We start from the raw sequence: 12,142 nt of genomic DNA, 5'->3' as shown, positions 1-12,142 counted from the left end.
AGGGATTTTTAAACGGTTCGAAGGGTAAGGGCAGGGCCAGGGCGTTTCAGGGGCATTCTCCAGGGGTGCAGTGCAATGGGATATTAGGGATGTTCCAGAGGAATTCAGAGCGGTTTCAGATAGTTCTAGTGCTTTTCAAGAGGTTACAAGGGCGTTCTTGGTGAAACATCCCTAATAGCTGCTTGAAAGCATCCAAATCACCGTGAAACATACTCTTGACTAACATTTTTGTTGAATACAGGAAGCTTTAGGAGTTTTCAGGAGCTCTTAGGGTTTCAGCAGCGTTACAGCGACTATTAATGGGTTTTTGAGGCATTCCAGGGGATTCCAAGGAGGTTCAGAGGCGTTCCAGAGGATTTCTTGGGCGTTCCAAGTGGCTTCCAGGCCGTTACACGAGGTTTCAGGGGTGTTCAGAAACGTTATATCGGATGTGAGGTGGTGTTGATGGAGGAGAACGTGCCTCTGGAGCCGACCTTCTGTCACGGACGTTCCAGGCGTTTTAGGTTGTTTTAAGGGATGCCAGAGGCGTTCCAAGGGGCTTCAGAGCGATTGTGTTTCAGTGGGTTTCAAAGGCGTTCCAGCGGTTTCAGGCGCGTTCACTGAAGTTTCAGTGGGGTCCAGGGCCATAACAGGAGTTTTAAGGGGCGTTTTAGAGGGTTTCAGGGTGTTTCGGGGAGGGGGGGGGGGAATCAGGGTTGTTTATGGGGATTTATGGAGGTTTCAGAGGGTTTCAGGAGCGTTCCAATAGGGTTTCATGAGCATTGCTGGAGGTCTCAGTGGTCTTTAATAGCGTTCTAGTGGGAGTCAGGAAGTTTAAGGGAAAATCCGAGGGGTTTCCCGGGCGATTACAGGCACGTTCTCTTTGAAACTTCCATGAAAGCTTTCTGAAACCTGTAAGCTGTTATTAAAGAATAATAATATCTAAAATGGGCTAACAACCCCTGAAACGCAGTGAAACTCCTCTGATAATCCACTGAAACGTCTTCAAACGCCTGGAGACACCTTGAAATTCCTTTCAACCTCTTTGAAACATCCCAGGAACCTCCTTGAGAGCATCCTTCAACCTTCAAACCACTGCCAAAGACCCCTGAAGTCCCCTTAAACCACCAGAAACGCTTTGAAATGCCTTGCAACTCCTCTGAAACCCCTTTGAAACTCCCTTGAAAGCCCCCTGAAATCACCCCTTAAAATTAACCCCTGGAACGACTTGAAACGTCTTGAAACTGCTCTGAAAATCCTCCTGGAACTTTCTTGAAGGCTCCCTAAATCTTCCCTGAATTATATGGAAGTGCCTTCGGAATCCTTCGCAAAAACCCCGAAAAAGCATTGATACACCTTGAAACTTGATAATGTTCCAGTCTTCCGGTACGAATTGGCGCAAAGTACTCTACTTTATAACAAAATCTAGCAGACATATTACATATTCAATAGGTTATTACCAAGGATGCAGATCAGTTTGAGAAGAATATTTTTGAAACTCCGTCGGAAACATGGAACGTCCTGAAACAATCCGAAATGGCCCTGGATCCGGCTCTGTTTCTAATTTGATAGCTTCTAAACGCGTCTTAATGAATCATTTTGAAGAAATTGACCCACTGTTTCTCGAAAGAAAACCGTAACAACCAAAACACGATCAACTGCGAATGAAGCGATTAACTCCATTACCGATCGCAGCAACCCGCGGCCTTAATCTATTCTCCAGCAGCCATTATTGCTGCATCGCTCGTTGATAGTTGTGTCGTCAGGCAGTAGGCTGCGTTGAACAAAGTCCGGTAGCATCGCGCCGAGAAGAACACACTAACTTTCCCGATTACTTCGATGACGATTCGCTGCCGCACGCATCATCATTGCCACATCGCTTCTTCAACAACCATCTTCTTGTTGTCATCATGGAGCTGAGCCTACACCGAAGAAAGAACAACCATCCAATAAACAGCAAATAAAAGCCGATATCATAAATTTGTTCCGATAGCCCTCTCTTCACGTCACCCCTATTATGGGCCAGCGCAGCGCTTCGCTTGTTCGAATTGGGCGTGCATTGTGTGTGCAGCACGCTGTCCCGCTGCAGTAGCGAGCGCACTTCACATGCTCCGGACGCGAGGGAAACGCGTAAAAATAGCCGCTTCCAGAAGTGCCTGTTGAAAATTAAGATGATATTATGTCGTGCCAGTTCAATTACCAATTGGTGATCGAATGCAGATGCGAGGAGCAAAAGAAGTGGAATTTTTACGATGCGACACGACAATATAAGGTTATAGCGTCGAACAATCGGACAAACTGGCAACGCTTCCATCGAGAATGACAGTTGTCGCTGTCAGCAGCGGAACCGCACACGCAAAGCCTACTGCGATCCGATTCTGACGAAATGGCACGTGTGTGTTCCCCACCAGAGAAACACGCGAGCATCGCATCGCTGTAATGTTCATTGTTTATTGTTTATGCGGGGCCATATGTCGCACCTCCGAGGAACGTCACGTCGCTGTTCCGGGCCCGTGCCGCAGCATGCCGTAAAAATATTGTACCTAAAATCATAAATTCTGATTCATTGTTCCGAATTCATCGTCGTGCCGCCACTTGGACCGCCCACCCAGAACGGAAATCGCTCCATCGTTCGTTAATAATCAAACAACTAAACTTCCCCATGAAGCTACTGGTGGTGATATAAAAAATGGTTTTCCCTTTTTCGATTTGCCGAGTAGCAGAGCCGCAGCACTACCGAATTATGTTTCGTGTAAGCAAAAGTCGCGCGCGCGCGCACATACGTACATAACGGCTGAGTCACGACGCAGCTTGATCATTTTTGTTGATTAGAAGAAGCACATGTGCGCGTGCTACACGCAACGCGACCCCGCGCTCTATGCTTACTCACTTCTAGTGCCATTTAAGGATTTGGCGACGACGACGTCTCGGCGTCGCAGTAGGCGCATCACATCGCATTCGCATATGGTATTGCGCAAATCTTCAAAAGGACGCGCGCGCGGCTATCGGTGCCATATTCATGCGCCCTTTTGCCTGTAGCGCCGCTCGCTGTCGTCAAGTGTCATGGCGCCGGTGGTGGTCGCTGCGCACGGTTTTGATTGAAATGTGAGAATCGGCACTTGTTCGCCCGCGAAGAGTCGCGGCACGACTCTTGTTGGGATGTAAACAAAGGACACGACATATGGGCATAGATCTGCGCGCACGTTGTTGATGGACGACGCTTGACGTGACAAAACTTCAGTCGAAGATTTTGACCTCAAAACGGCTTCGTGAGAAGCGACGTGGTTGAGTTTGGGACTTTTAGGGCGACGCAGCCATCAGATTGGACCAAGATTTCGTCACAATAGCTGTGTTCAATTACTTGATACGAAGCTACCTTGAGCAAGAGGATTTGGATTGGCCTTGGATTGGCTTTGGATTGGCTTTGGAATGGTTTCGGATTGGCAGTGGATTGGCTTTGGATTGGCTTTGGAATGGCTTCGAATTGACTTTGCATTGGCTTCGGAATGGCTTTCGATTGGCTTTGGATTGGCTGTGGATTGACATTGAACTAGTTTTGGATTGGTTTTGGATTGGTTTTGGATTGCGTTGGATTGGCTTTGGATTGGCTTTGGATCAAGCTTTGGATTGACTTTGGCTTGGCTTTAGATTGGCTTTGGATTGACTTTGAATAAGCTCAGGATTAGCTTCGGATTGGTTTTGGATTGGCTTTGGATTGACATTGGAATGGCTTCGGATTGGTTTTGGATTGGCATCAGATTGACTTTGAATTGGCTTTGGATTGGCTATGGATTGGCTTTGGATCAGCTTTGGATTAGCTTTGGATCGTGCTTTGGATTGACTTTGAATTGGCTTTGGTTTGACTTTGAATCTGCTTTGAATTGGCTTTGGTTTAGATTTGGATTGGATTTGGATAGGATTTTGATTGGCCTACGATTGACTTTGGTTTAGCTTTGGATTGGATTTGGACCGTCTTTGGATTGGCTTTGGATCAGCTTTGGATTGGCTTTGGATTGGATTTGGATTGGATTTGGATTGGATTTGGATTGGATTTGGATTGGATTTGGATTGGATTTGGATTGGATTTGGATTGGATTTGGATTGGATTTGGATTGGATTTGGATTGGATTTGGATTGGATTTGGATTGGATTTGGATTGGATTTGGATTGGATTTGGATTGGATTTGGATTGGCTTTGGATTGGATTTGGATTGGCTATGGATTGGCTTTGGATCGGCTTTTGATTGATTTTGGATTGGCTTTGGATTGGATATGAGTTGGCTTTGGATTGGCTTTAGACTGGCTATGGATTGGATTTGGATTGGATTTGGATTGGATTTGGATTGGATTTGGATTGGATTTGGATTGGATTTGGATTGGATTTGGATTGGATTTGGATTGGATTTGGATTGGATTTGGATTGGATTTGGATTGGATTTGGATTGGATTTGGATTGGATTTGGATTGGATTTGGATTGGATTTGGATTGGATTTGGATTGGATTTGGATTGGATTTGGATTGGATTTGGATTGGATTTGGATTGGATTTGGATTGGATTTGGATTGGATTTGGATTGGATTTGGATTGGATTTGGATTGGATTTGGATTGGATTTGGATTGGATTTGGATTGGATTTGGATTGGATTTGGATTGGATTTGGATTGGATTTGGATTGGAATCGGATTGGATTTGGATTGGATTTGGATTGAATTAGGATTGGACTTGGATTGAATTCAAGTCTTCAAGTCTTCAAGTCTTCAAGTCTTCTAGTCTTCTAGTCTTCTAGTCGTCTAGTCTTCTAGTCTTCTAGTCTTTTAGTATTCTGGTCTTCTAGTCTTCAAGTCTTCTAGTCTTCTAGTCTTCTAGTCTTTTAGTCTTCTAGTCTTCTTGTCTTCTAGTCTTTTGGTATTCTAGTCTTCTAGTCTTCTAGTCTTCAAGTCTTCTAGTCTTCTAGTCTTCTAGTCTTCAAGTCTTCTAGTCTTCTAGTCTTCTAGTCTTTTAGTATTCTAATCTTCTAATCTTCTAGTTTAATAGTCTTCTAGTCTTCTAGTCTTCTAATATTCTAGTTTTCTAGTCTTCTAGTGTTCTAGTTTTCTAGTCTTCTAGTCTCCTAGTCTTCTAGTCTTCTAATATTCTAGTTTTCTAATCTTCTAGTGTCCTAGTCTTCTAGTATTCTAGTCTTTTAGTCTTCTAGTCTTCTAGTCTTTCAGTTTCCTAGTGTTCCAGTCTTCTAGTCTTCTAGTTGTCTTATCATCTAGTTTCTGGTCTTTGAGTTTTCTAGTCTTCTAGTATTCTAGTCTCCTAGTCTTCTGGTCTGCTAGTCTTCTACTATTCTAGTTTGGTATTCTTCAAGTATAATAGTCCTCTAATCTTGTAGTCTTCTAGTCTCCTAGTCTTCAGATCATCTCGTCTTCTAGTCTTCCAGCCTTCTGCTCTTCTAGTCCTCTAGTCTCCTAGACTTCTGGTATTGTAGTCTTTTTGTCTTCTTGTCATCTAGTCGTCTAGTTTTCTAGTCTTCAATTCTTCCAATCTTCTAGTTTTCTTGTCTTCTTGTCTTCTTGTCTTCTAGTATTCTAGTCTTCTAGTCTTCTACTCTTCTGGTCTTCTAGTCTTCTGATCTTCTAGTTTTCTATTATTTTTGGCCTGCATGGCCTTGGTGAACTAGTTTCAACAGGTACTCCTGAATTTATTGTTGCTTTTTTTTATGAATTTGTTGATTTATAGTAATCTTGGTTGTAGGAAGTTCCAATGGCACTACAAAACTAAATCTGCAGTTACTTCTCGACAACGGACAAAACAAAGCTCTATTTCTCGAAATGCGAAGGACAACAGCATCAAAGACATTGCGTTCCCCGCCAGCCTACTTTGTTTTGAAACTGACATTCTCCGGCAGCATCCCAGCTCTAGACGCATAGCCTACTGATTGCCAGCGTTTATCGAACGAAACCTACCAGCATGCAAATTGCGAGTAATTAGTCTTGCGATTATGAGTGGCAATACGCATGGTTTTGTTTTGAATGCGCCGGCCACGTCCAGCGGAACCCGCATCCGAACGAACCACTTCATATCGCCAAAGGAAAACGATCCGCACAACGTTCAGGAGAAATAGAGCAAAAGGCAGTGTGGCGAGTAAATGACAACCTTTTAGGAAACCTGATGGCATCGTAACGGACGGTGGTTGTAAATTTATGACCGCTGATTTCGATTATCAGACTGAACTGAACATGATCATTTGTTTACCTTGATTTGCTGCACCACCGCACAAGATCAACAGTGTGAAATTTCTAGACGACCTCATGTTTATATCACATTCAAAAACGCTTTTTGCAAAAGACCAAATGAATGAGCTGAACAGTGAACTGTCAAGCGCAGCCGATTACGATCGATCAACTGTCAAATACAATTCCTACCAGACACCGAATTTGCAAGCTATTGAAGTATTGAAAATGACATCACTGGTAGTGCCATCTGTCATCTTACCTCGAAACGGTTCACGGGTCATCGATCAGCAGCAGGTAGGCGAAGGCCACGTGTGAGCCTTCAAAACCTTTACTCATCAGTTTCTACTGAATTATGATTTGCCAAAATCACTAATCGTCCTGACACTGACAGATGTAGCGCCATTAGTCACCGAACAGCGTCGATCGCTCACAATTTCGATTCAGGGTGACACCATAAAACCATGTGCATCGTTTTTACCGAGAACTTGTTTACAACAATTACCGAACTCATCGTCGCTGCTATTAAACGATACAGATCAGACATCGACAATGACCTCACACTGACTTCAGTAAGTAAATTTGCCAATCAGTCAATCGCGGCGACACGGCGCGACCTGGCGCGACCATCTACCTACGAAGGGGAATGACACTCTGTTTCGCCGTCATCGTGGATTGTTTATCTTTCATCCGTCTTGTCAGTTTTAATTTCAATCGTACGTGTCGTCACCCCGAATACTCGGCCAGTAAACGCGATTCCATATCTGCTGTTCAATTAAGCGATGACAAATTTTCTTACTGCCAAATCCCTACAGCCGCGCAGCCTTCTTCCTTTTGGCGATCGATGACAGTTAAGAAAAAGCATGCGTTTGTTGCTGTTGTTGGCATGACGACGACTTTACAGTTTTGTCATCACCCGCGCACAATGAAGCAATAAAATTGGCACTCGCATCGCATCTTCCGTTCATGGCCGCCTACGAGCGGAAGGGGTCCCAGATCGTTAAAACCGAACCGAAACCCTGTCCGCGCAAGGTGTCAATAACTTGTCGTCGTTACGTCAGAATTTACCTCCTCTCAATGAACGCACGATAATTATTGTTCGGGCAGCAGTTAGTTAGTTAGTATTAGTCGCAACACGCCGGGTTAAAGAAAACAACAATCGGACGCTTTTACCTTTGGAATCAAACGGAATCAGATTGCAGCGGTTGTCATCGGAGATGTCACACCGGTAGACAGCGCCTCCGTTGACGACGCCCTCCTGGTAGGCCGAAGTATCGGCCGTGGGTGCGCCGATTATGACCCTGGAAGAAAAGAATCAGAAAAAAATGCGATCTTAGTAGGCGTAGGAAGATGACAGTCGCTACTGACTAATGTAAACAATTGACGTAACCAAGGGGGTGACGACGCGGCCCTGGGAATCACTTTGCGAGTGAAACAGAGCGGAAAATCGATTTCGTTTTCTTTCGAGAATACACCGAAGAAGACGCCGCCCTGTTTTCACGCACTGCCATCCACAACTGTGCGTGTATCATAAACGGCGTCAGCAGACAACATTGCCGCGTTGCGCACGATCATTTGTTTTGTTTTCAAAACAAATATAGGACTAAAAATAATCCCGCACAAGCACCATCGCACGTTTCCGCAACGGGTACCATCGTCGCTGCTAGTTAGCGTGCAATATTACGACGGGAAATGTGTTGCAAGCGGGCGAAAAGTTGAAAAAAAATCATCGATACAGTATGCTTCAATGAATTTTGTCCGTTCATCATAGTATGCTGTGGTCCAAATAACTACCGGTTGACGAAAGTTTTTGGCAACCATGATAACAGCATCAATCATCTGTCAAACGGAGAAGTGATGCCATACCACTCGACAGAAAATCACTTCTAACCCAGATTTGAAACTTCCCGCAAACTAGATCAACTTTTCGGTGTAACCTTCGAAGGTGTAGACACCTTGGTGGACACACGCTCGCTGTACACCTAAATAAAACCAGAATGTAAATATTGAAATGACAGTAGATAGTGATTCATCAACGTCTGTGCGCGTACAGCGACAACGAAGCCGGCTGCGCGTATGGAAATAGAAATTGGCAACGAATGGGCGGCGTGCGTCGTGACCATCATCGTCCATCGTACATATGTATATAAAGTCAGAAAATTCACGTAAATCACGGACGGGGCATGCCTCTCGCGACGACGGTTTGGCACAGTGACAAATGCAGATGACGTCGAGATGTCACCATCGATGGTGAGTCAGACCTGTTCAAGAAGCTGAAAAGTTCTGTAAAACGGACGGCTTTTCCAGGATCCAGGAGGATTTCGCCTGAAATCCGGGAGGATTTCGCCTGAAATCCGGAAGGATTTCGCCTGAATTCCGGAAGGATTTCGCCTGAAATCCGGAAGGATTTCGTCTGAAATCCGGGAGGATTTCGTCTGAAATCCGGGAGGATTTCGTCTGAAATCCGGGAGGATTTCGTCTAAAATCCTGGAGGATTTCGCCTAAAATCCCGGAGGATTTCGCCTGAAATCCGGGAGGATTTCGTCTGAAATCCGGGAGGATTTCGTCTGAAATCCGGGAGGATTTCGTCTGAAATCCGGGAGGATTTCGTCTGAAATCCGGAAGGATTTCGCCTGAAATCCGGAAGGATTTCGCCTGAAATCCGGAAGGATTTCGCCTGAAATCCGGAAGGCTTTCGCCTGAAATCCGGAAAGATTTCGCCTGAAATCCGGAAAGATTTCGCCTGAAATCCGGAAGGATTTCGCCTGAAATCCGGAAGGATTTCGCCTGAAATCCTGAAAGATTTCGCCTGAAATCCGGAAGGATTTCGCCTGAAATCCGGAAGGATTTCGCCTGAAATCCGGAAGGATTTCGCCTGAAATCCGGAAGGATTTCGCCTGAAATCTAGAAGGATTTCGCCTGATATCCGGAAGGGTTTCGCCTGAAATCCGGAAGGATTTCGCCTGAAATCCGGAAGGATTTCCTCTGAAATCCGGAAGGATTTCCTCTGAAATCCGGAAGGATTTCCTCTGAAATCCGGAAGGATTTCCTCTGAAATCCGAAAGGATTTCGCCTGAAATCCGGAAGGATTTCGCCTGAAATCCGGAAGGATTTCGCCTGAAATCCGGAAGGATTTCGCCTGAAATCCGGAAGGATTTCGCCTGAAATCCGAAAGGATTTCGCCTGAAATCCGAAAGGATTTCGCCTGAAATCCGAAAGGATTTCGCCTGAAATCCGAAAGGATTTCGCCTGAAATCCGAAAGGATTTCACCTGAAATCCGAAAGGATTTTGTCTGAAATCCAGAAGGATTTCGTCTGAAATCCGGAAGGATTTCGTCTGAAATCCGGAAGGATTTCGTCTGAAATCCGGAAGGATTTCGTCTGAAATCCGGAAGGATTTCGTCTGAAATCCGGAAGGATTTCGTCTGAAATCCGGAAGGATTTCGTCTGAAATCCGGAAGGATTTCGTCTGAAATCCGGAAGGATTTCGTCTGAAATCCGAAAGGATTTCGCCTGAAATCCGAAAGGATTTCACCTGAAATCCGAAAGGATTTTGTCTGAAATCCAGAAGGATTTCGTCTGAAATCCGGAAGGATTTCGTCTGAAATCCGGAAGGATTTCGTCTGAAATCCGGAAGGATTTCGTCTGAAATCCGGAAGGATTTCGTCTGAAATCCGGAAGGATTTCGTCTGAAATCCGGAAGGATTTCGTCTGAAATCCGGAAGGATTTCGTCTGAAATCCGGAAGGATTTCGTCTGAAATCCGGAAGGATTTCGTCTGAAATCCGGAAGGATTTCGTCTGAAATCCGGAAGGATTTCGTCTGAAATCCGGAAGGATTTCGTCTGAAATCCGGAAGGATTTCGTCTGAAATCCGGAAGGATTTCGTCTGAAATCCGGAAGGATTTCGTCTGAAATCCGGAAGGATTTCGTCTGAAATCCGGAAGGACTTCGTCTGAAATCCGGAAGGATTTCGTCTGAAATCCAGAAGGATTTCGTCTAAAATCCCGGAGGATTTCGCCTGAAATCCGGGAGGATTTCGTCTGAAATCCGGGAGGATTTCGTCTGAAATCCGGGAGGATTTCGTCTGAAATCCGGAAGGATTTCGTCTGAAATCCGGAAGGATTTCGTCTGAAATCCGGAAGGATTTCGTCTGAAATCCGGAAGGATTTCGTCTGAAATCCGGAAGGATTTCGTCTGAAATCCGGAAGGATTTCGTCTGAAATCCGGAAGGATTTCGTCTGAAATCCGGAAGGATTTCGTCTGAAATCCGGAAGGATTTCGTCTGAAATCCGGAAGGATTTCGTCTGAAATCCGGAAGGATTTCGTCTGAAATCCGGAAGGATTTCGTCTGAAATCCGGAAGGATTTCGTCTGAAATCCGGAAGGATTTCGTCTGAAATCCGGAAGGATTTCGTCTGAAATCCGGAAGGATTTCGTCTGAAATCCGGAAGGATTTCGTCTGAAATCCGGAAGGATTTCGTCTGAAATCCGGAAGGATTTCGTCTGAAATCCGGAAGGATTTCGTCTGAAATCCGGAAGGATTTCGTCTGAAATCCGGAAGGATTTCGTCTGAAATCCGGAAGGATTTCGTCTGAAATCCGGAAGGATTTCGTCTGAAATCCGGAAGGATTTCGTCTGAAATCCGGAAGGATTTCGTCTGAAATCCGGAAGGATTTCGTCTGAAATCCGGAAGGATTTCGTCTGAAATCCGGAAGGATTTCGTCTGAAATCCGGAAGGATTTCGTCTGAAATCCGGAAGGATTTCGTCTGAAATCCGGAAGGATTTCGTCTGAAATCCGGAAGGATTTCGTCTGAAATCCGGAAGGATTTCGTCTGAAATCCGGAAGGATTTCGTCTGAAATCCGGAAGGATTTCGTCTGAAATCCGGAAGGATTTCGTCTGAAATCCGGGAGGATTTCGCCTGAAATCCGGAAGGATTTCGCCTGAAATCCGGAAGGATTTCGCCTGAAATCCGGAAGGATTTCGTCTGAAATCCGGAAGGATTTCGTCTGAAATCCGGAAGGATTTCGTCTGAAATCCGGAAGGATTTCGTCTGAAATCCGGAAGGATTTCGTCTGAAATCCGGAAGGATTTCGTCTGAAATCCGGAAGGATTTCGTCTGAAATCCGGAAGGATTTCGTCTGAAATCCGGAAGGATTTCGTCTGAAATCCGGAAGGATTTCGTCTGAAATCCGGAAGGATTTCGTCTGAAATCCGGAAGGATTTCGTCTGAAATCCGGAAGGATTTCGTCTGAAATCCGGAAGGATTTCGTCTGAAATCCGGAAGGATTTCGTCTGAAATCCGGAAGGATTTCGTCTGAAATCCGGAAGGATTTCGTCTGAAATCCGGAAGGATTTCGTCTGAAATCCGGAAGGATTTCGTCTGAAATCCGGGAGGATTTCGCCTGAAATCCGGAAGGATTTCGCCTGAAATCCGGAAGGATTTCGCCTGAAATCCGGAAGGATTTCGCCTGAAATCCGGAAGGATTTCGCCTGAAATCCGGAAGGATTTCGCCTGAAATCCGGAAGGATTTCGCCTGAAATCCGGAAGGATTTCGCCTGAAATCCGGAAGGATTTCGCCTGAAATCCGGAAGGATTTCGCCTGAAATCCGGAAGGATTTCGCCTGAAATCCGGAAGGATTTCGCCTGAAATCCGGAAGGATTTCGCCTGAAGTCCGGAAGGATTTCGCCTGAAATCCGGAAGGATTTCGCCTGAAATCCGGAAATATTTCGCCTGAAATCCGGGAGGATTTCGCCTGAAATTCGGGAGGATTTCGCCTGAAATTCGGGAGGATTTCGCCTGAAATCCTGGAGGATTCCGCTAGAAATCCAGGAGGAGTTTGTCTGAAATCCAGGAGGATTTCGCCTGGAATCCGGAAGAATTTCGCCTGAAATCCGGAAGGATATCGCCTGAAATCCGGAAGGATTTCGCCTGAAATCCGG

At 45.3% G+C, this 12,142-nt stretch overlaps 1 protein-coding gene across 10 annotated transcripts in view; it reads right to left on the bottom strand.

The window, feature by feature from the left end:
- The window catches only part of LOC109428417 (integrin alpha-PS2), a 242,324-nt gene that overhangs the window by 167,133 nt on the left and 63,049 nt on the right, over positions 1-12,142 (bottom strand). For all 10 annotated transcript variants that reach the window (XM_029855629.2, XM_019704152.3, XM_062844257.1 and 7 more), the window contains exon 3: positions 7,372-7,499. In XM_029855629.2, the coding sequence (XP_029711489.2) occupies positions 7,372-7,499 (128 nt within the window). The remainder of the gene's footprint in view (positions 1-7,371; positions 7,500-12,142) is intronic.

This window comes from Aedes albopictus, chromosome 1 (genome assembly GCF_035046485.1).
Source record: "Aedes albopictus strain Foshan chromosome 1, AalbF5, whole genome shotgun sequence".
Classification (NCBI taxonomy): domain Eukaryota; kingdom Metazoa; phylum Arthropoda; class Insecta; order Diptera; family Culicidae; genus Aedes; species Aedes albopictus.
Note: the sequence above shows the minus strand (reverse complement) of the source record. Positions and strands in the feature narration are given on the sequence as shown.